Consider the following 25,213-nt stretch of genomic DNA (forward strand, 5'->3'; position numbering starts at 1 on the left):
TGCTCTCATTACAGAAGTGCTTCGGCAGCGTAAAGCACCGGCCATGATGTGATCACTCTCTGACTGGGGAATCTACAAACTGGAGAAATCAATGCACCAGGCTGAACAATCAATCTACTTTGTGTGGGCCAGCCATCAGTTCCCATATCCCTATAACCTTACTGAGAGCCCACAGTCTCCATTTTTGAGCGAACCAGGTGGTAAAAGCCATGTGACCATTAGTCGAATGCGAACAGCGAAGAATTACGTGCTGAAATTAATTGCTGAAAGTCTCATAAACGAGAAGTAAAACATCTACAAGTTTACAACAAGCCACTAAATGGCCTGATTTTAACTGCACAACCTAAAGCTATACCTTATCTTTGAGGCTGGTATCACAGCGACCTGTCTCCAGCAGCAGGCGAGCGATGTGCGTGTGCCCGTGCTCGCTGGCACACATCAGGGCCGTCGAGCCCTCGCGGTCCTGGGCATTTACATCCGCGCCGCAGCTCAGGAGCAGCTTCACCATGGCAACGCGGCCATGGCTCACCGCAAGCATGAGTGCTGTCTGGCCCGCCTAGAAAAAGAGTGAGAAAAACAGAGATTAGAATTAAACAGTGAGAGGGCAGGAATGATGGGAAGATATGTATATCTTACATGCAGACAGAGAGAGAAAGTGACGAGTTAAATAGTACATTAACTTGTTATACAAACATCCATAAATATTCGTTCTGGTGACCTTGATTTGCTTCTGCAGTCCTTTTCATGATTCCTGTATGGTTTCCACTAAAGGATGTCTTGCAGTTGAGGACATGTATTTACTTCCTTTTTCTATTTTATTTTATTTGTACAACACACCAAACTGTTTGATATCCGTTTTATTTTTAGTTCATCCAGCGTCTAAGTGCAACTGCCGTCTGTATACACACCTGTCTGGAGCGTGCGTTGACATCTCCCACTTTCAACAGTTGCTGTGCCACTTCAAGATCATCGGGGCTCTCAGCAGCCGTCAGAGCAGCCAGCATCACTGGAGTATAGCCTGCCTTATTGAGATTGTCTGTTTCGCACAGGCCTGAATGTACACAGAAAGTGATGGAGTGAGTAAAAGAGATGAGAAACAAAACGTTTCCACAGTTATAATCTTTTAGTTTTTTAGTTGGATTTGTCGTTCTGTGTGCCTTTCCGTCTCACCGGTATCCAGCAGCAGTTTGACCACAGGGAAGTTGGAGTGTGACACGCTGTAGTGAAGAGCCATATTCCCATTGCCGTCTGTCAAGTTAACAACATATGGCAGGAGAGTGGGTGTGGTCATCCCCACTTGTCGCAGGTATAATCTGACAGTATCTGCCTGCGAGTCCTTTTGACTGGAGACTCTGAACCACTCCTGGTAGAGCACCACTAAAACCTGGCGCTGAGGAGAGAGACAGAAAACAATGGAAAAACAAAAACTTACCATAGTGAAGCGGGGTTCGATTTTATTAAGTCCAATCAAAGAAATCCTTACCATTTCTTTATCTGGGGATGAAACCTCCTCCATGCGGTCCTTTACATAAAGGCATGCATCTATAAACCCCTTGTCGACTTTTCCCCTGAAAACCAAAACCATACAACACAGCAGGGATTAAGTATGGCCAAGCCAGCTTCTGTGGTTCATGTCTAAGTTCTGTCAGAAATGATAACAAGAAAATACAAGAAAAAATGGCTTGCACGCCTCCATGGCTTACTCACATCACTCAACAGTCTGACACATTGATAGCACACGCAAACCTCAACAGTTACAGTTTGCTCTGATTCACTACCCATTAATATCCAGAGAGCGCTCAAACCATCACGCAAACTGAGCATCAAGCCTGAGTGGGTCACAATGTGACCTGTACTAGCTTTCCAGCTATAACACCTATACACATCCTGCACGTACCCACAGGAATGATCAGACAGGTGCTGAATGATGAGTTAATATAAGTCCTGCTTTCTCCTCACTGCCTGGGCCCATGGCCATCAGCCCTGTCTGCATACCTGAGACTGATAAGTGATCAGTCAATGACAGGGAAGACAACACTGCTAGTTATTTGCTTTGTCCTAGAACAAAGTACGTCTGTGTGACTATTGAGCACCCTTAATCAAGGAGTTTAGTTGCAAGTTGGAATATGTGTGTGCTTGTGTGAAGCTTACAGTGTACTTGTGGCGACAAATGTTGCCATTTTATTATTGTACGATCTACTGTGCAATATAAAGCGCCTTGATGTGACTGTTGTTGTGATTTGGCGCTATATAAATAAAACTGAATTGAATTGAAATGTCAGTTTAGTGTGTATATATATTACAGACACATTTATGGCGATGAATGTGCACAAGATTTAAAAAAGCATGAGTGTGTATTAACTGAATTCCCATGCATGTAAGTCAAAGTCCCAATGTAATGCCTCCAGTGCATGCATGAAGCATTATTCAGCGCCTGTCCTATACCAACTATATCAGATAAGGCTGCATACGAATGACTGTTCCAATATTTGTACCTGTGAGCAGAGAATGCAGTCTCTATTTAGAGAATTTACACACATAAATATTTAGTAACATTTAACACTAAAAACCATCTTGTGTTTAAAATTAAGTATTTACCAGCGATATAAATTCAGAAGTTTAACAGTTTGAATCTGAGCCTTCAGTAGTTTGATCAAGGTGTTGATAGCTTTTTTAAAAGGTTACGTATTGCTGTCGGTGTCGAAATAAATGTTTAATACAGCGTTGTCAATTTAAAGATTAATCATTTAAAGATAAAGATACCATTTAATATAGCACGGCTCTTTTTATAATGGCCAACAAACCTCTATATAGCTTGATTTACTGGCAACTGCTTTGTTAATTGATAAGTTGTGAATTTGTTTTTTCTTTCAGGGTGTAAAGGTAATATTGTACCGTTCACAGTGCCTGTGATAACTAAGTAGCATAAACCAGAAAAAATCTAAGCTTGATCCATCAATATATTTATGCTGGCTGTAGTCATAAAATGAGGGAAATAAAGTGAAAAACTTGCACTAAAATCAGCTAATTTAAGTTTGCGTGTAGGGGGAGAAAACTTGTGGAGCAGTCTAGAGCTCTTCAGGAGTGGAGATATGGGCATTTAAGTGTACAATGGTGAAGTGCAAACTGCCTCCAGGGCAAAAACAGGAGCATAACAAGGATAACAAAAGCTTGGCTCTGCACAGATATGTCAGCAAAGGTAATGAAAAACCCAAAGTGATATTTATATGATATAAGCTAAATGCATGCTGACCCCAGTCCTGCAGCCAGAGCCTGAACTTCAACAAGTAACAAAAGCAGCTTTAAGCCTCAGTTTTTCGCTGTATGTGTTTGTACAGTAGAATTACTCTGTTGATTGCTTTAAAGCCTTTTTGGCTGGTTTTCATTTTTGCTTTGTGTTGATGGTTTTGTGCTCATAAATAGTAAAAGAATGATCCTATGTATTGTGTCCTTAACATAAGTATATTTGCTGGTTTGTGGAACTGTAGACTGAGGTTTCTATAACTGGTAATTAAGTGCCATTTTGTTTCTGGTCATTGCAAAAAAGTAATGAGTAGTGTAACAAGTAACAAGTGCAACAACTTTTTTGAGTAACAACCCAACACTGCTTCTAGCAAATTCTGCAAATGTGGTTATTTTTGTTCTATATTTGTAAAATAATACCAAAAAGCAGTTCATGGAGAAACCATTTGGTATCATAGCAGACCCAATCCTCAGTTACATTTATGAGAAACACATAAAGTGCAACACGGTAACCGAAGATTATAATTTAAGCTCTGCTGTCGGTCTCACCCTCCAGCCTGCTCTTCCAGGAGCTCCTGGCTACTTTCTGGATCCAGCAGACCTCTTTCAGTCTCCTTCTCTTTAGCCACAGCACCTCCTCCCTCAGTTGGGACCTCTGCATCTTTTCTCTGGGCTTCTGCTCCCTCCTCTGGCTGCTTCTCAGGCTCCTTCTCAGGCTCCTTCTCAGGCTCCTTCTCCACTTCTGGTTCTGAGCTATCTTCCTCTTCTACCTCCACCTTTGACTTCTCATCTCCACTGGACTCTTCACTGGATGTCGTCTCATATCTTAAAGAGAACATAATAAAGATGACGGCAGATTCTATAACAGCTCCACAGAAATCATTCAAATCATTCCACAAGCTAAAGCTAAGTTTGTACAGCACTAGCAGCATCACTAAGGAAATGTCTAAGCAGGTAAAACTAATATTAAGTCAATGTTAAGTCAGCACCAGGCAAGACAGGATAAATACTAACAGGTTATTCCCCTCTAGACTTCACAAGTGAGATGAAAAAGATGTTTGCCTTGTGCAGCCTTGCCCTCATATCCTAACATAAACATAATTTAAACATACATAAAAAGCCACAGACATGTTTGAGCACAAACATAAGCAGCCTTAAACAACATACAACCTTGTTCGTTGAGAAAAGGCTAACGATATGCTGCGGAGGCTGCTGGAGTAGCATGTATATAAGTGTGATTACTGGGGCGCATCATCAAGTCACCTCTGTAAGGCCAGTGATCAGATAAGGTTATACTGAATACCACTGATTCAGACTTCTTGTAGACACACAGAGACAAACTGAGACACCACAAGAGACGTTCAGGGGCCACAGCATTCTCGAGATTCCAGAGGAGCTCAAGGGAGAGCAGAGATAGGTTAGACTATACAAAGAGAAGAAGTATGAACAGCAGACCACTTCCTGCTGTGGGCAGAAGCCTAAAGATAGTCAGAGAAAATATTGTTGCCTGACATGTTTGCCTCATTATAAATAACATCTGCATATTTCAGGATTGGGTGGGCGGAAGATGGAAATGGTCAAATATTTATAGAGGTTGAAACGAAACCAAAAGAGATGTACACTAGATGTCAAAAAGTTTTATATAATCTAATTTATTAAACATATTAGTCCAAGTTTATAAGGAATAGATTCTTGCAATACCATAAAAAATCTGTTACGTGTTCTTCTGAATGTGGGTATGTTTACAGATCATTGTGTTGAAGGGAGGAAGGAATGGACTACACCACAACAGTCTGCAAAAACACTGCAAAGGTGAGCAGGTCATAAAACAGTGAAGCCCAGGAATGTAAGAGCAGGAACACGGGAATAAAACAAATGTTATGCATGGCAGCCATTTCCGTCATATGCAGGAGATTAAAATAGCCAGGAATTTAAAACAGAAACTTTTTACGTAAGTGATGAGAAATACTGTAAACGACCACAACAGGATATGAAATCATGCTGTAAGCATGACCTAAGAACAAATGCAACTTTATAGCAAGTCTTTGTGCCCAAATTTTACTTTGAAGCTTAGTTTTCTCATATCTTGTAGTTTTCCTGCTTTTCCTGCTTTGTGATTGTCTACCTCATTAGTAGGTAAATCACCAGAACCAATACTTATCTTCTCAATAACAAAACTTTGAAAACACAGTGGTACTTTTTTCCCTTTTCCAGTAGTTTAGATAAAGTTAGTTTAGTTGTTTAAAGAACAGGATACGCGGATGCTAATCGATGCTAAAAATTGCTAACACATTAAATACCCCTTTGCAATATTACTGATACCAGCACAGCAGCTTAGACAAGAAGCCTCTCACTCCACTAGCAGCTAACCACTTGAGCAGCAGCACAACAAAGTCTGCAAAGCATCTTAAAGATGACACCGTAAAGATATTCTTTATGAAGAATTTTTCAGGTCAATAAAGCCTGAAAAACATTTAAGTATAGTGAAGTTATATAATTGAGACAGAAAAACCACTTAACTGAATTACTGAACTGCTCTTGAGTTTTATTTCACTAAAATACAATTCCTTCCTTAGATTTAATAACAGAAAATTGCACTGTGTGAGCAATGCCAGAAAAAAATTGAGAACCACTGCCATCCCCATACTTTAAATTCATAAACACACACACACACTTCAACCAGCATCAGCAAATGCTGACATAAGCACGCTAGCACAATCACCTAGGTGCCATCAACAGAAACTATGCATGCATATCACATAATCTAAACACACATTAATGCAGGCATATTAGCACACCAGCAGAAGCAGCAGCAAGGTCAGATTCAGGACAACGTGTCTTTAGTGAGCCTGACAAACAGCAAGAAGCAGATGTCTGAAGTACAGCTTAATATCCAAGTTTAAAACAGTGACAAAGCTGACGCATACGTGGCTAAATGACAAAAGATTAACACTGCTGCACAGACAGTTTTTTGTCTTGAATGAAAAGAGTGTTTGTTACGAATGGACCTCATGTAGCCTGAAATACAGGTGCATGAAAATCCAAACTGTCGCCTGTGGATTTCTACACACAAAGAAGAAGAAATCAAATAACATCAAATCAAATTTCTCAGACAATCCTGTATCTTTTGCTCTTTCTGAATTTTTTCACATAATGTGTGGTTATGTGGATTAACCACAACATTGAAAAATACATTTGTGGGTAATCCATCAAACTTGAAGCCCCTTTGCATACAGTAACACATCAAACCTAATAAAAAATACTTTTAATGAACTAAATCAAGATAAAAGGGGATTTTTTACATTAATCAGAAGTGGCAACACATTATTTTTCCTATAAGGATGAAGACTGACAAAAGCATGAAAATATAAGTGCACAAAACACATTTCAGCCCACACAAAGATATAAATCACAAAGAGATTGGACGATGACTAAAAAGAAGATTTTACCCTCCATTCACCCCCACAAACTTCAGGTTTTTCTTGGCTCCCTTGTTCCCCTGCTTGCCTGCTCCACCATTTTTCTTCATGATGGATTTGAGACCTAGTGAAGAGGAGGACAGAGCGAGAGGCAGAGGAGAAGATGAAAAATAAAAATGAGGAAAGTAAAAATTAATAGGGTTTCTGTGGAATTTGGGTGTGTGCATGTATATTTTGTGTGTGTGTTCAAGTTCAAGTTATTTGAAACATCCTCACAACTAAACAGTGTGATATGAGTCAGAGGACATCACAGTGTCTCAGTGTTTTAAGATCTGTCACCTTTACAGGCTTATGGTTAGAATAAATACAGCCCCATAACATCAGTGATGCAGGTTTTTGAGCTAAGTACTGATAATGAGCCCAAAGGTCCATTTCTTCTTTAGTACGGAGGAGGCGGTATCCTTTATTTCACATTTTAAATCATCTGACTACAGAACAGTTTTCCACTTTTCCTCATTACATTTTAAATGACCTTTGGCCCAGAGAAGATGGTGACGTTTCTGATTCATGTTCACAGCTTTCTTAAGTTTTAACCTACATTTGCGTATGGCTTCATGAACTGTGTTCACAAAGATTTCTAGAAGTGTCCCTGAGCCCATGCACTGATTTCCATGACAGAATCATGCCTGTTTTTAAAGGTCTGCCACCTCAATCACAAGCATCAAGCAACCAATATTTTGAGCCTTGTCCCGTGCGCACAGAGATTTCTCCAAATTTGCAGAATCTTTTGATAATATTATGCACTGTAGATGATGTATTTGCAATATAGCATTGAGGAACATTATTCTGAAATCATTCTCCAATTTATAGATGCAATTTTTTTGCAAACTGGTTAAATGTTGCCTCTCTGCGATGTTCTTTTTTTATACCCAATCATGTTACACACAAGTTTATTATAAACTTTAGTCCCAAAATGCTCCTCTAGCTCTTTTTTTTAGTACCACTTACTTTTCCAGCCATTTGTTGCACCTACCTGAACTTTTTTGACACGTTACTGCTATCAAATTCAAAATGAGCTAATAATGTTTCATTTGATATGGTTTCTACATCCCATTATGAATAAAATATGGGTTGGTGAGATTTGTAAATCATTGTATTTTGTTTATATTTACATTTGCACATAGTACACTTACATTTACATTGTTATTGACTTTTATCTCATTAGGTAACAGACAACAACAATTTGCAAACGGCGACTGTATTTCTTTGGGCTAGTGTTATAAGTACAGTGGGGCAAAAAAGTATTTAGTCAGCCACCGATTGTGCAAGTTCCCCCACTTAAAATGATGACAGAGGTCAGTAATTTGCACCAGAGGTACACTTCAACTGTGAGAGACAGAATGTGAAAAAAAAATCCATGAATTCACATGGTAGGATTTGTAAAGAATTTATTCGTAAATCAGGGTGGAAAATAAGTATTTGGTCACCTCAAACAAGGAAAATCTCTGGCTCTCACAGACCTGTAACGTCTTCTGTAAGAAGCTTTTCTGTCCCCCACTCGTTCCCTGTATGAATGGCACCTGTTTGAACTCATCATCTGTATAAAAGACACCTGTCCACAGCCGCAAACAGTCAGACTCCAAACTCTGCCATGGCCAAGACCAAAGAGCTTTCGAAGGACACCAGGAAAAGTATTGTAGACCTGCACCAGACTGGGAAGAGTGAATCTACAATAGGCAAGCAGCTTGGTGTGAAAAAATCAACTGTGGGAGCAATCATCAGAAAATGGAAGACATACAAGACCACTGATAATCTCCCTCGATCTGGGGCTCCACGCAAGATCTCATCCCGTGGGGTCAAAATGATCATGAGAACGGTGAGCAAAGATCCCAGAACCACACGGGGGGACCTGGTGAATGACCTGCAGAGAGCTGGGACCAAAGTAACAAAGGTCACCATCAGTAACACACTACAACGGCAGGGAATCAAATCCCGCAGTGCCAGACGTGTTCCGCTGCTGAAGCCAGTGCATGTCCAGGCCCGTCTGAAGTTTGCCAGAGAGCACATGGATGATACAGCAGAGGATTGGGAGAATGTCATGTGGTCAGATGAAACCAAAGTAGAACTTTTTGGTATAAACTCAACTCGTCGTGTTTGGAAGAAGAAGAATACTGAGTTGCATCCCAAGAACACCATACCTACTGTGAAGCATGGGGGTGGAAACATCATGCTATGGGGCTGTTTTTCTGCCAAGGGGACAGGACGACTGATCCGTGTTAAGGACAGAATGAATGGGGCCATGTATCGTGAGATTTTGAGCCAAAACCTCCTTCCATCAGTGAGAACTTTGAAGATGAAACGAGGCTGGGTCTTCCAACATGACAATGATCCAAAACACACCGCCCGGGCAACAAAGGAGTGGCTCCGTAAGAAGCATTTGAAAGTCCTGGAGTGGCCTAGCCAGTCTCCAGACCTCAACCCCATAGAAAATCTGTGGCGGGAGTTGAAAGTCCGTGTTGCTCGGCGACAGCCCCAAAACATCACTGCTCTCGAGAAGATCTGCATGGAGGAATGGGCCAAAATACCAGCTACTGTGTGTGCAAACCTGGTAAAGACCTATAGTAAACGTTTGACCTCTGTTATTGCCAACAAAGGTTATGTTACAAAGTATTGAGTTGTATTTTTGTTATTGACCAAATACTTATTTTCCACCCTGATTTACGAATAAATTCTTTACAAATCCTACCATGTGGATTCATGGATTTTTTTTTTAACTTTCTGTCTCTCACAGTTGAAGTGTACCTCTGGTGCAAATTACTGACCTCTGTCATCATTTTAAGTGGGGGAACTTGCACAATCGGTGGCTGACTAAATACTTTTTTGCCCCGCTGTATGTCTGTCTGCTTGTTTCTGTGTGCTCTTGTGTCTGTATGTGAATGTCAGTGATTTTGAGCCTGGAAGATATTGGGAAAAAAACAACGAGTAAGTACAGCCAATCAAATGATGTGGAAAGCTTGTGTTAACACAGAACAGAAAAGCTAGAGCCCCATTTGCTATACTCTATACAAAGACAACAATTAAGACTGCTGAACTGAAATCTAAAGCACATACTTCAGTTTTTAATTAGATTTAACTTTCCAAGTACACACTAAGGCCTCGAAGTATTCTCCATGGAAATATATACAGGTCAAGACTATACACCTTATTGACAACATCCAACCTTGACTCTGCCAGGCCCATTTATGTATGTAACTGCCCAGGAATTGATTCTGTGTGGGCTCTTATGCTGACTCCCTTTGGCTGTGAGCCCAGTATAGCTGTCTCAGTTGTGCGTGACAGCAGACATGGTGCAGAGTATCTGTAATGTTTTATGTAAGGACACAAGACCGTAGCTTTGAGCCAAAAAATACCAGTTTAAAAAAAATTCCCAGGGACCACCATCTAAGAAGAATGATGCTTTTAGATCTAGTACCTCCCAGGAGAGCAACATGGAGAGGAGGGTTAGAAACATACTTGAAATATAAAAATATCCTTTTCCTAATTCCTAATAAATAAATTAGTTGTGTGATTTAACCCTCCTTCGCTTTGTCAGAGATATTTCACTCAAGGCACAGATTGACTAGAATGAGTGAATTCCTCAATGCAGCAGTAGGCGTTTCTTTTTAACACACACAGAAGATGATAAGACGTTTAAAAGGCCACACTGGGAAACTTCACATCAGCCATAGGCACCTCAGAAATGGGTCTGAAATACGCACATCCCAAACCTGACTTAAAAACACTCCTGTACCACACTGTGCTCCCGGCACTGAACTGTAGATGAACTTTGAAAATAAAATATGTGTGTGATAGTTGAGCGAGTGAGTACCATGACCAGAAACAGGAGAGACATATCAGGGGAGGGAAGAGAGAGGCGTCATCTGTTTGATATATGTGTGAGGACCGGTGCTTAAGGATCCATTCGACTGTGTACTGTAAACAGATGCTTAACCACACGTGTGAACTTTGCCGTGTGATTCTGTCTTTGCATATATTGTGGGGAACAAGAAATGTGTACGTGTGCTCTTGAAGGTCACTGAACCATGTCATTTTGACAGTTTTTAGTAATGTGTGTTTTTTTCCACTCTTGTATATTACAGAAAAAAATGCCTATTCCCAGCTCCCCATCCCTCATCCCTCCTCCACTCTGCATTTCAGAGTAAAACTGACATTTACTGTAGCAACAGTGCTCAGTGTATTTTGTGCTCTGCGTAATATGTCTTATATTAACAATGCCTGCACTCTCCAGAAAGAAAAGGCACATCAATTTCAAGATATTAACCTTAAAATAAGTTAAGCAATGTCATTTATTTCTATCGCGATCCTATTACAGCATCTAATTTCATGACTAAGGCACACTAAAACTTTTGTAGTACTTTTGTAGTACAGTACTATTCATAGAAGCAGGAGAAGTGATAATTTGACAGCATATCAACTTGAGTATAATGTTCCCAGTAATTGAATGGGAGCAGTGTGGTTTCAAGTTGCAATGAAAAAAATCTGTGCTGTGAACGCACCATTTGTAAGAGTTTGCAGGGCTAAGATGCGCCTATACAAGTGAAACCATGGATATTTGTCTAACCACACTGAAAATGTTTGGCTGTTTCTGCAGGAGTTCTTTTTAGGGAGAGAAGTCAATGTTTCAGGCTAATGAGCTGTACACATTTATAATACTTCATGACAATTATAGATCATAAGGGACATGTTGTAATGAAGCGGCATGGATAATGCATCATTATGCTCCTTGAAAGGATTTATTCAGTGACTATAAGAGAGAAATGGCTTTAGCTAATACAAATAGGTGAGCAGCTATCAGACAGATGAACCACGGGCCTACCTTGTTCTTGCTGTTTGCTGGCAGCAGCCGCTTTCTGGCTTGGGGAGTAGAAGGCAGAGAGGACACTGAGGGAGCTGACCAGTTGGCTCTGAATGGAGCTCATTTTGGAAGTACCAGGTTTCCCCGCTGGTTTCCCTGTCGCTGCTGCTGCTGGGGCTGCTTTCCCCGCTGGCTTGGCTGACGTTGCCTTTCCAGCCTCTGCTCTTTTCCCTGTCGTCTTTTTCTGTGTGCTCGCGCTCTCCTGCTGGCTGGCTGTTTGCTGAGTGCCAGAGCTGCTTCCGAGATGTGCCCACTGCTCTCCTAGCAGCCCCGTTATCCGAGTTACAACTTGACCCAAAGCTGCAGGCGATGTTGGTGATTCGCTGGAGCCTCTTCGAGGAGGCTGGGCCTCCCCGGTGTCGCGACGTGAACCCTGGGCTTCGCTTGAGCCACGGCGCTGAGCTGCTTCACTGGAGCCACGGCGCTGAGCTGCTTCACTGGAGCCTCTGCGCAGTGACTGTGTCTCACTGGCATCTTTCGGAGAGGCCTGAGCCTCACTGGAGCTTCTACGTGAACCCTGAGGTTGAGTTTGAGCATCGCTTGACGCTTGGCGAGGTGGTTGGGTCTGGGCTTCTCCCGATCCCCGTCTAGGAGTGTGTGATGCACCAGACACCCTCTGCGGTGCTTTCAGCTCTTTTGAGTCCCGCCGAGGTACAGAAGTTTGAGATTGCGCTTGTATTGATTTAGGCCTGACTTGGACTTCACTAGAGCCCGGAGACAAGGCCTGAGTCTCAGACTGAAGTCGAGATTCAGACTGCTTCTCTCCAGACCCTCCAGGAGGTTTCTTTGCTATAGTGTGGTCCTCAACCTGAGGCACAGACGGTGTTTGATGTTTTACCTGTGTTTCAGAGAGCTGTTCTGGGGACCGAGCTTCAAGCTGAGCTGCACTCTGTTCCTGCACCTGGGGCTGGGTTTTCGTCTGCGGCTGGGTCTGAGTTTCACTGGATCCCCTACGAGGACGCACAGGCACCACCTGAAGTTGAGGAGGTGACGGCTGAGTTTGCTCCACTGAGGGTTTCCTGCCTCTTTGTGGTCTTACAGGAGCTGCTGTCTTCACAGCTGAATTCCCCTCAGTTACTGCAACAGTGTCAGCGGCTACAGTTTCTTTGACTGCTGCAGACATAACCTCCCCGGCTCCTGTTTCTTTCTTCTCTGTAGTCTCTTCTCTGTAGGGCAGCTGGTCTCTTCTCTGTAGGGCAGCTGGTCTTGTTTCAACCACTTCTGTAATTTCTTTTGTTTCTGAGTCATCTTGTTCGGAACTCACTTTAATCTTATTTTCTACTGCTTTAGCAGCCGAACTGGCGCACTCTTCATTCTTCCTAACAACATCTAAAGTTTTTATGCTTTCTACAGCTGCCGCTGAGCTTTCTGATAAAACCTCAGCAACTAAACGTTCACTCTCTCTTTTAATTCTTTCGTATGTTTCCCTGTCTTCTGTTCTTTCGCTCACCACGACTTCGTCTCTTTGGCTGCCTGTGTTCTCACTCACTTGACTCTCTGCTTCTACACCTCTGGCTGGGTTGTTGTCATGACGTCTCTCCATCTCTGTCTCAGTCTGCTGGTCTGCTCTCTGGGCTACCTCTGTCTCTGTCACTCTGTCCACAGTGCCCACCCTTTCTGTCTCTGTCCCTCTGTCAACACTGCTGGCCCTCGGTCTGTGAGGATGGTCCGTCACCATCTCGCCTTCTGTTTCTGTGACTTGGTTTACCCTTTCGGCCACGGGGGTCTCGGTCATCTGATCCAGGGTGATGATGCTCTCGGTTAGTGTGCCTCGTTCCATGCTGTTGGCTCTGGGCCTCGGTGGACTTGTCGCTGTTATCGCCGCCTCCATCTCTGTCTCCTGGTCATGCGTGTCAGCTTTTCCCGTCACTGGTCCTTGATCTGTACTTTTAGTCTCTTGTTTTGGTATGCACACTTCAATGCAGATTTTTTCAGTGTCTGTCCCCTGATCTACAGTACCAGGCGATTCTGTCTCTGTTTCTTGGTGGGTAAAATCTATCCTTTCTGTCACTGTCCCTGTGTCAATGCTCTCTCTTCTTGGACGTTCATGTGCGGTGCAAACCTCCACTCTCGTTCCCTCACTCAGTTGTAGTATTCTCTCCTCTTTTAGCTTGTTCTCCTCTATTTGCTGTTTCAAAAGAGCATTAGTGCTCTCTAGCTCCTGGCTAGCCTGAATAAGTTTAGTCTCTAGTACTGTTAGCTTCTCCTGCAACTTCTGCATATCATCTGGATCCTTTGGTTTTCCTTCTTTTGCTGCAGTCTCTGTTTCTTTTAAAGCCACTGTGATAGATAGTAATTCCTCCCCTGAAATGTCTCGTGGCAGTTTTTGCACTGTCTGTCCCAGTGGACTCTCTGTTTCTTTTTGTTTTTCAAGTATGTCCAGCTGCAGTGATTGTCTCTCCACTTCTTGTGCTGAGGACATGCTACTTTTTCCTTGTGCCGAGCTCTCCACTTCAGATAGTAACACGTTAGTTTTCTCTGTCTCACCTTGTTTCTCCTTCCCTGCAGCTTGGTTTGATGGCCCAAGACTTGTGTCTTCTAAACGTCCAGTGGGTTGAGTCTTTAGGACTAACTTCATCTCCTGTGAAGGTCTCTGTCCTTGCGATTGATTATTTGTCCTAGAATCGTAACCTGTTGGTACTGTAGCAGATAATTTGGAAGCCTGGGCCTTGGCTTGAGCTTGTAGCTGAAGAAGCAGCTGCTCCCGCTCCTCCCTCAAAGAGCAGATCTGAGCTTTCAGTTCTGGGATGGTTTTGACCTGTTCCTCGAGCTCTCTGACCCGCTTCAGTGCAACAGTAATCTGCTGGTGAAGACCTGCTCGATCTTGGGGAACACAGCGTCTTTCTGTTACGTCTGGTGAAGCCCGGAACATGTTCTCTGTTGAGCCGTTTTCTGGTGTTCCCACGGTACGGTCAGGACTGCTTGAATCTGAACTCTTACGCTGCTGTAGCGTGATGGGCATGCTCGATGCTCTGAGCAGATTTGGACGACTCTGAATCTGAATCCCCCCAGTTTTGTCTTCAGCACCGCGAGCCCCCGCGCCTACTTCATCTTTGGGTTTAGTTGAAACATAGCCAGTTCCTTGACTTGTGGTCCCCCTGCAGCTCTGGCTGGAAATCACGCCTTCATTTGCTCGAAAGTCAAAGATCTGTTGAACCTCTGTCACTCGTGATTTAGGCTTGGGACCCAGGGTAGACGTCCCAGACCAAGTACTGTCCTTTTCCTTTGGGGGAGGCCTTACTCCATGCCCAGGAAGACTAAAATTTCTGGGCAGAGTGCTGAATTTAGGTGGGCCCTTTACCCTGCGCTGAATGTGGACCCTTTTGATTGTGTTGCCTTTTTCAATATCATCAACATACTTGAGGAAATCAAGATCCAGGTGGAAGCCATAGGGAGTCTCCACTGAGTAGGGCAGCTGCTTCCTTTGAACACCACCCTCACTGGCCTTGGACTGAAAGCCATTGGCTGTAAGAATTAACATCAAATGATTCATTAATGAAATAAGTCATTAGTTGGTGCTTATTTTCATACTTCAGTGACTAGTCATAGTAATACTGTAGTATCCGATATGAAAGAACTAAACATGTGCAATTAGTTTACAATAAGAACATGAACCAAATCACACATCATCAGCATTATTAATTCTTTTCACCCCCTCGTGCAAACAGGCTGTACTGTGCCGAACACACAGTGCTTCATTATGTAAAACCCGATCACTTACTGGGAAGTAATTATCATGCAGTGATTGCGCCAAAACAAACTAATCAGCATGTAAAATGCTGCTCATGCTGTGTCAACTTATGAATGCAGTATGAGACGGGGTGGTTATCACCTGAAGGAAATAAGCCCATAGCTGTTTTTGGCCACATGAAAGGAACAGCGAGATAAAAATGTCACCTTTTATGTCATGAACTAGATTATATATTGGAATAAAAGCAAAAAATAGAGTCTGACTTATTAAGCTTCTCACAGTTGTTAAAAAAGGTTGCTGCACATGTTAGAAGCACAGAGGATTGCTTGTTTAACTACAGGCTTGGCGACACTCACCACTTTTCTTGTCCATCATGGGAGGCCGAGTTCTCAGTCATCTACTTGTGTTTGCTAGAGTAGGAGCTAACAGCCTGGGAGAAAAAAAGCAGAAATGAGAGAGAAACATGAGAAACTGAAATATCGCCCACTAATATTATGCAAATAGAACCAAATTCTGCAAGAGTAAATTTATGGCATTTACATCATGCCTTTGGACTTTTTTCAATATCAAGAAAATGGCAGTTCTGTTAAATCAAACAAAACAAACCAAGACAAAAGCATGTGAGCCCTGCAGATAAAGGACCAGAAAATTTTTCACAGTGAAGTTATTGCTTTCCAAGATTCTTGTAATATGTTTTCACTGATTTAGTGAAGCCACCAAAATAAGACAAAACAATTTCTTAGAGATATGATATTTTTTATATATAAAACAGGCAGACTTAATACACACGACTGTTATATTTCAACTCTGGCTCTCCACAGTGTATCTGTTATCTTGTCTTCCTCCCCTCACTCTAAGGTTGGATGGCTGCGCCTCCCTGAGCCTGGTTATGCTGAAGATTTCATATTGTCAAAAGGGGTTTTTTCCTTTCCACAGTCGCCAGGTGCTTGCTCATGGGGATCCCCTGATTTTTGGGGTTTCTCTCTATTATTGCAGGATCTTCACCTTAAAATAGAAAACACCTTGAAGCAACTGATTTGGTGCTATCTAAATAAAACTGAATTGAACTACTGTGCCTCATTAGTTTATTTTTATTAGGAAAATGATAAATGGATGCACATTGTATGTTTAAAAATAAATATGCAGTCACATACAAATCAAATCAAATCAAATCAAATCACTTTTATTGTCACATCACATGTGCAGGTACATTGGTACAGCACATGTGAGTGAAATTCTTGTGTGCGAGCTTCACAAGCAACAGAGTTGTGCAAAATACAATAATGTAAACAAGCAAAATACAAGAATGGCTACATCTGAAACTAATAAATATATGTACAATATATAATAGTATATGCATTTCTGGATGTGTATACTAAATATTTTTCTACGTGTGTGTGTGTGTGTGTGTGTGTGTGTACACATATTTTACAAATTAAATAGAGTAAACAATAAATAAAATATATAAAATAAAATATACAGAGTGAGACGTGCAAAACAGTGGCGTTACTGTACAGTATGGAGTGCATAATGTTAAAGTTCCAGTAGTGAAGCTGAGGTGTCTATGACGTGTTCAGCAGTCTGATGGCCTGATGGAAAAAGCTGTCTCTCAGTCTGCTGGTACGGGACCGGATGCTGCAGAACCTCCTTCCTGATGGAAGCAGTCTGAACAGTTTATGGCTGGGGTGACTGGAGTCCTTGATGATCCTCCCCGCTTTCCTCAGGCACCGCTTCCTGTAGATGTCTTGGAGGGAGGGAAGCTCACCTCCAATTATCCGTTCAGAGCACCGCACTACTCGCTGGAGAGCTTTGCAGTTGTAGGCGGTGCTGTTGCCATACCAGGTGGTGATGCATCCAGTGAGGATGCTCTCAATGGCACAGTGATAGAAGGTCCTGAGGATGCGGGGGCTCATGCCGAATCTTTTCAGTCTCCTGAGAAAGAAGAGGCGCTGCTGCGCCTTCTTCACTGTTTTGTTTGTGTGTACTGACCACGTAAGATCCTCAGCCAGGTGTACGCCAAGGAACCGGAAGCTGCTCACTCTCTCCACAGCAGCGCCGTTGATGGTGATGGGGGTGTGTATTTCTCTGCACCTCCGGAAGTCCACTATCAACTCCTTTGTCTTTGCGACGTTGAGGGTGAGATGGTTGTCTTGACACCAGTGGGTCAGGGCGCTGACCTCCTCCCTGTAAGCCGTCTCATCACCGTTGGTGATAAGACCCACCACTGTAGTGTTGTCCGCAAACTTCACAATGATGTTGGAGTTGTTAGTGGCCGTGCAGTCGTAGGTGTAGAGTGAGTACAGGCTCAGTACACACCCCTGTGGAGCACCAGTGTTCAGTGTGATGGGGGATGAGGTGATGCTGCCCAGTCTGACCACTTGGCGTCTGTCAGACAGGAAGCTAAGGATCCAGCTGCAGAGGGAGCTGCTCAGTCCTAGATCCTGCAGTTTCCTGTCCAGCTTCGAGGGAACGATGGTATTGAATGCTGAGCTGTAATCTACAAACAGCATTCTCACATACGTGTCTCTCTTCTCCAGGTGTGACAGGGCAGTGTGTAGTGTCAGGGCTATGGCATCATCAGTGGACCTGTTGTGGCGGTATGCAAACTGTAGAGGGTCCAGTGAGTCGGGTAGTGCAGAGCAGATGAAGTCCCTGACCAGCTTCTCGAAGCATTTGCTTACGATGGGGGTCAGGGCTACAGGTCGCCAGTCGTTCAATGAGGAGATGGTGGAGGATTTGGGTACAGGGACGATGGTGGCCATTTTGAAGCAGGCTGGGACTACTGACAGAGAGAGGGAAAGGTTGAAGATGTGCGTGAACACTCCAGCCAGCTGAGCCGCGCATGACCTGAGGACGCGGCCGGGAATCCCGTCCAGACCAGTAGCTTTGCGTGCGTTCACCTTCCTGAAGCACCTCCGCACATCCTCCTCAGACACAGTGTGCGCACTGACGTCATCCGCGGTGCGCACACTGTCCGGTCTCATGGTGTTCGCTGTGTCGAATCTAGCGTAGAATACGTTTAGATCCTCACACAGAGAGGCCGTGGTCTGCGGTGTGCTGGTTTTCCCTCTAAAGTCTGTCTAAAGTCCCTCTAAAGTCTACAGTATTGTACAGTCTTGGGTACCCCACTGAAGACGAAAAACATTTAGGTCTGCCAAGAAAAAGCAAAAATTAGTAGCACATTGCAGTTAATTGCAGTGCCGCTGTACCCATTAGCTTAAACTCGCCTTTCGTCAGCCTTTAGGCTCCACTTAGGTCAGCACAACCGAGGACAAGCTCACAAATGTTTGCATAATTTGTTCCACATGGAGAAGCCAATAAACCAGAGCTGCTATGACATTTTTTTTTTTACAATTAGTTTATTGCACAGTAGACCTATGTGAGAGGGAAAAGAATTCAGAATGTGGAGTCAAAACTTTTAAGGACTAAAAGCTTCTAATAAAATATCCAATACTCACAGTAAAAATAACGGCAATTTGCCCAACTTTGAGTGAGTTGCACAGTTCAAATCCATATTAAATGAACACGAGCAGCTGCATGAGCAGCCAAATATCAGCTCTAAGGCTATTTAGAAAATAGGCACACATTATTCACGCAATTTCCATGCAAATTTATGGCACTGTAGAGGATACCTGCTATGTATGAGACATATAGCACATAAGTGCCCGAGGCTGTGCTTTAATAAGCACTGGAGTTCAAACGTCGACACCTAAGGTAGCTAAGAGGCTTAAATTAGCATTTTCATTATTTTTAGGAGTTCCACAACCATATATGTAGTATATGAATACTACAGATGAGTGTTTTACACTCCTCACTGATGCTCTGTATTCTATAATACCTCTAGCACTCAGTTTCAAGTCACTGCAGACAGCTGATTCGATGGATGCAACGGTGCAACAGTGAAAGCCATTTTTCTTGTTTTGATGCTGTATTTAGATTCAAAGAAGATAAAAGTCTAGTGGGAACATAGAAACGCTGTCTTCTAAGAGGTAGTTTCCCCATTTGTGATGACTTCTTTGACGTGTGGATGAGAACATTAAAAAAAAAAAGTCACCCGGATGAAGAATCTCACTACTGACTAACCACTTGTCATTTTTGATCACATTTTCAAGCAACCATGCACCAAATTAAATCAAATGTTTGTACCACAAAGTGCTGAGATTATTTTGAAGTAAGTTCGTGGTCTAGTTTGTGGGAAAAAATGTGTCAGGCAGTGCCGAGTGAGGACATACTGCAAGGCAAGCATTACATGAGATGGCAATATAATCAATCAAAATGACAGCCAGTCCACCCAGGGACCTAAACAGGAGCTGTGACAAGCTCTGTTTGGCCTCCTGTCCCCTCCTGTGCAGACTGAACCTTAATAATGAAAAGAAGAGGTGACCTAGAGCAAAGTTGTTGTCTCAGTTACAGATGAACAGATAAACACAGACACACAAAGAGAAACACCGATCATCTGACTGACAGTCGCTGCACACGATCTGACAGGGCGATGGCTACCATGGCAACCACTGCAAATCCACTATTTCTGTGTGTCCCAGGAGTGAGACAAGAGAACGGGCATTCCTGACTCCTCGTGACACTCAATGCGGCTACAATCACCTCGCTGTCCATAAGGCTTAATTAGCTGATTCGGGAGCAAAAGAATGATGCTGGTAATTGCAGAGCGAAGTACAGGCACACCCCAGTGGCAATTACACACAGTGGGCAGGCAACAAGACCCGCCTTAATTAGATCATTACCGAAGACAGAGGTAGAATGGGGGAAAATGGAGCAGGGACAAGAGAGAGAAGAAAAACAAAAGCTTCGAAATGACAGATAGGTTTGACAAGATGGGATGAGCAGAGTAAATGTGGGGTGGGGGGGTGGGGGGGGGGAAGAACTGCTATGGTTTTCCCAAATGAGACATTCTTCCTGACCTTCCCTAATGTGGAAGTTACAGGACTTTTGTTTAAAGTTTCCTCTTTTAATTAAAGTCATTCCTAATGTGTGTGTGTGTTTAATGAAGGTCTCAGAGCAACAGAAGGATCGTGTTACATTAAGCAGTGTACTGTGGATGATTAGCATAAATGATAAGACATAACAATCAGTCTATAGTGTTAAATGCATATGTTTCTAAATTGCATGCACTGTTATTTCAGCATAACTAGAAGATTACCCAGGTTAGACTAGTAATTAAATACTGAAAGCCCACGGTGACACTGATGATGCACAATACACACTGGATTACAGTCATAATGAGTATGAGCTGAAAGCTCCAAAAGGCTATGCTAATCCAAATTGAAAGTATCTGCTAGAGGCCACGCGAAGCTAAAAGGAGGCCACGGGTGTGAGTGTTCAAAACTGTTTGTGTGTATCAGCACCAATTTAGCCACTCTCTTTGTCAGTGTTTATTTTTGTGTGTGTGTGTGTGTGTGTGTGTGTGTGTGTGTGTTTGCTAGCTCTGCCTTCACCATGTAGGTTCACGTGTGTGTCAGGTTGAGTGACTGTGTTTGTTACTCCGTGTCTCTCAGACGCACGTAACCCCCTTAAAGGACGTGCCACAGTCTCTTGACACCAATCCTATAAGTGTGACAGCTGGTCGAGAGGCAGCGATGGTGATAATGCGAAGAGTAATGACAGTACAGTAAATAAGCCCGTAGTGACAGCTGTGGGTTTTCATATGTCATCAGTATAGAAACCACAACCACACTAAGATAACTGTTCTTTTTTTTTCTTTTGCACAGACCACGAGATCAACACCAACATTTATTTATTCATTGAGTTTTTTTTAAATGTGTTTTTTTACTTTATGCGAAGGCATCAAATGCGTGTACCCTGGCTGTCACCCTTGCCAGATTATACACACAGCACCGACTCAGGGATTCACACATGCACATCAGGCAAACACACATACAATTACTGGTGACTTAACCTACCAAGAAGCATTAATTGAATGTCATGGGTCATTACACTGGAGTGCCTGTGTACTGGAGATTGAATTAGTCGGATACACTGACACACAGCAGGACTGGATAGAAGACAGAACAGCAGGAAATGAGATTGGAGAGAGCGAGAGGGAGGCTAGAGGTGGGCGGATGGGAGAGGGAGAAAAGTGGGCGGGAAAGTGAAAAAGAGGCAGAGACGGGAGTGGCAGATGTACTCGTATCTCGTGCAAGCAGAGCGGTTTCGCTCTCATTTTTCCCGCTCTCCCGGCTGTCCCAGCATCCCTTCTCTCATTTTCTGTTTCAAACTTTATCTCATAAAAAAGAAATTACCCATGAATTCACTACAATCTCTCATATACTCTGAAGCATTGTGCACTGACTGCAGCTGGCGCTTCAAACACAAGTGTTCATCAGCTGTGTGAAAGTGACATTAAAGAAACTGCACGCAGCAGCAGATTAAAGAATAACAGGCAGGCTGAGCAACAGTAACACAGGTCCCAAGGTCTTATCACAGGACCGACATGCATGGAAACAGCTATCTCTGTTTACCCTTGTACTGCCCTGAGAATCCAAGCAGGAGCGTCCAGCTTAATGTGCCAACTCTCAGCACATGTGCAGAGAAAGACAGGGATACGCATAAAGATGTGAATATGCAAACTACAGCTGGTAAAAGCTTATGACAGCACAAGACTGCCAGAGTGCAGTTTCAACAAATATAAAGTCAGAGGTAGAAACCCATGGTGGGGACAGCCAGAGCTGAATTTGCAGCCATATTTGGATGCCACTTTAATTACTCTGGTATAATCACAGCTCACTTCACTTTAGCTTGATAACTGGCATCGTTGTCTCACTGAGACTCCTCTCTGCTGGATGTTTTAGCCTCTGCAGTCAGCCAGTGTTCACCTCGCTGCTATGAGAGCTGTCATCAGGTTTGTGACTTTTTCAGTTGGTCCCAAAAGGTTGATTCTGTTCATTTGGACGTAGCGTTTTCAATGGGAGAAACATTTTGTCACTCATCCAAGTGACTTCTTCAGTCTCAGCTGACTGCAGGTTTCCCCAATCTTATAAACAGTACATTTGCACATTAACTGAAGCAAGCACCACTGAATGAACAATGGGCTGAGAGGTCAGTTCCTTGATCATTAATATGCAAATTATCATGACCATTAATCAACAACCACTGATCATTGATCAAAGACCAGAATCAACTTTTGGGGATTTACATATGGATGATTGAGCATGCATCAAGACATTTTTTTTTGGGGGGGGGGGGGGGGGGGTGTCAATCTGATGTGCTCATCTGTGTCACATTACAGATGCATCCCCTTTGATACAAATGTGAGTGAAGGACGCAGCTGACGGTGCAATTAGTTCAATCTCGTGAATTGCAGGTGCAGATAACAGTTTTTGCATAATGACTTTGTTGCTACTGTGCAACAAAGTGTGAAAACTGGTAAAATTTACCGACAAGTCAACTGGGAACTGGAAAGTTTAGGCTCACGCAGCACAAAGAATGCTGTTAGCATCCAGAATACAAGGAGTGAATTGGGGGGACATTTATCTGATATTGCAGAGCTTAGTCTGTCTGTGTTCTGCAGAAATAGATCAATCTCTCTCTGCTCTACAAGAGCTATTTGAGTAGAGTCTGGGCCATCCCACCCCAGTCTAAGATTATCTCTGTCTATGTATAGTGCATTACAAGAAAAAGGTCCTGCTGTATTACATCTTCTGGTCCAATTTATCATTAATTTACTTCACCCCAGACCTTTAGGTCTATTCTAGTTCATCTTCAGTCCTAATCCTGTATGATCCAGTCAAGTTTAGTCTAACAGCGTCTGCATTCATCAGGGGCCAGATTGTTCCCCTCGTGCTAAACAACATCTGGCTTTCAACTCCAGAGAGAAAATGAGAGAGGGAACTTCTGTCTATGGGCTTCATTAAACAGTGGCAAAATTTTCCCACAGGGTTGCAGTGAGCAAGCTATTATAGGTCAGTTAAAAGTGACGTTTTTTTCTGTGGAAGAACTGCAAATTCAGGATATGGCCTTTATTGGACGGTTTAATAAGAATCCGTCTTTGAAAAGAGCATGAAGTTTAATGTAGCTGTAATAATCAGATGTCTGTACAATAGTGAGTTCACTAGTTACCTCCAGTTGTTGGCTGGTTATCAGCAAAGTCCTTACAACGTCTCTCTTATCAGTTATTCACAGAATGAAGGGGGAAAAAAACATCTTTCTAAGCTCAAGGCCAACAATAAAAATTGGTCCTTATATAAAAAGACCAAAAGGCACAAAGCAATGTTTTTTTTTATGCACTTGCCAGTTTTAGGACGCCACACAAAGAACTTTGTTTAAAAAGGAATACTGCAGACCCCAAGTATTGTACTGATGATTCACAAAGACCATTCAGGAGAACTCCGAGCTTTCTGACTTGCCAAATATTTCTGCCTTGCTGTTTTCTAACATGCAAGTAAAGTAAAAATAAATTCCAAGGAGTCTTAGTCTTAATATATCTGATCATGAGGTTTCCTGAAAACCACACAAATTGCTTAACTTACACTCTAATAAAGTTATTTCAGAAAAAAATAGAAACTGTGGGGAAGTGGCACTGCGTGGATATTCACTTAGCAAAAGCCGTGGTTGTCATTTTCACACTGAGATTTCAGTGGGTAACTGTGCAGTGGTTTAAACAATTTATAACAATGAAATAAATACACACTGCACGTCAACAAGACAAAGCTTTAAGATTTAGTTCACCATTCAGCAATAAATGCGTCTACTCTACAATGCAACACAATAAATGTTGTCTTTACCCCCACCAAGGGTGTTATGTTTTTGCGAGTGTGCATACCTGCATGTCATTGTGTCTGTAAACACAATAGCTCAAAAAGTTTTGTATGAATTCTTTTTTGCCTGTCCCATTCAGCACTGGAGCAGTCAGAATTATTGTCTGAAGGCCAAGAAAAATGCTGAGCAGATTTATTTTCCCAAGTGGATCCATCAGATCCAGGCCCCAGATATAGATGCCCCCCAGATCATGAGAGCCCATGGAGGACCACTGGAGGGGCAGCAGCACCACCCTCCTAGAAAAGAGCTGAGGAGAGCCCAAAACGGTGGGGTCACCCAGCAGCCACGTTGCAGAAGCCACAGAGGGCTGCGGCGACGTGCCCATAGGCTCCGCCAGCAACCTGCTACGCTAGAGCGGACTGAGGGCCCTCCAACCTCCGGAAGGGGCCCGACTGAACCATGGGTGCCAGGCACCGCCCCCAGACTCAGGACATATTTCCTGGGATTCTGGGCCTCCCTGCATCCCAGACCCCGACCAGACAGCCAACTCACTCTCCCAGCCCAGGGGTGAACAGAGGTGTGAAGACCCCATACCGCTCTCCGCCCGCTCATATGTGGTGTTTTGTATGAATTCTGATAAAAAAAACTTTGTAGAGGGGTAGCGTGGGGTCATGTTAAATAAAAATCCATTAGAATTCGCCTTTCATCCACCAAGGTCTTCAAGCTCAGTTTAATGATTTATTGATCAAAAATGGACAAAAAGCCTTATGACTTAGAAACTATGATTCTGATAAGTGTGGTGTGTATGTGGTGTCAACATATAGAAAGTACCATATAAAGATTTAGAATATTGTGTAACATTTGACCTCTGACCTCTCCTTCAAAGTCAGTAAATAGATCTGAAGGTCAAAGTGATAATATTGCTATACAGACCTGTTTAAAACTATGTTTCTTACTTCCAGTGTTTGTACTGACTACAAATGGGCATATAAGGAATAATATATGGAGATTCTTCTTCAAGGTCAAATAAAGTCAAACCTTTCTGAAATATCTGTTATCTTTAAAACTATGCTTAAAATCTACTGCCTTTGTTAGAAGCATTTAGGACATGAGATTAGTATATCGGGATTGTAAATATCAACGTTTCCATGCCAGATTTGACCTCCGGCCTAATTTTTACATTTCACATGTGCCTATTACATCACGTATTTTAAAATGAGTTTCAACAGAGAA

At 42.8% G+C, this 25,213-nt stretch overlaps 1 protein-coding gene across 2 annotated transcripts in view; it reads right to left on the reverse strand.

The window, feature by feature from the left end:
• kank4 (KN motif and ankyrin repeat domains 4) overlaps positions 1-25,213 on the reverse strand; it is a 106,245-nt gene that overhangs the window by 7,627 nt on the left and 73,405 nt on the right. For both annotated transcript variants that reach the window (XM_080292188.1, XM_026146223.2), the window contains exons 2-9: positions 15,625-15,698; positions 11,539-15,042; positions 6,693-6,786; positions 3,793-4,068; positions 1,484-1,568; positions 1,171-1,390; positions 909-1,051; positions 356-556 (exon numbers count right to left, since the gene is read on the reverse strand). In XM_080292188.1, coding sequence (XP_080148314.1) covers positions 356-556; positions 909-1,051; positions 1,171-1,390; positions 1,484-1,568; positions 3,793-4,068; positions 6,693-6,786; positions 11,539-15,042; positions 15,625-15,643 — 4,542 coding nt within the window. In that variant the 5' untranslated portion in view covers positions 15,644-15,698. The remainder of the gene's footprint in view (positions 1-355; positions 557-908; positions 1,052-1,170; positions 1,391-1,483; positions 1,569-3,792; positions 4,069-6,692; positions 6,787-11,538; positions 15,043-15,624; positions 15,699-25,213) is intronic.

This window comes from Astatotilapia calliptera, chromosome 17 (genome assembly GCF_964374335.1).
Source record: "Astatotilapia calliptera chromosome 17, fAstCal68.1, whole genome shotgun sequence".
Classification (NCBI taxonomy): domain Eukaryota; kingdom Metazoa; phylum Chordata; class Actinopteri; order Cichliformes; family Cichlidae; genus Astatotilapia; species Astatotilapia calliptera.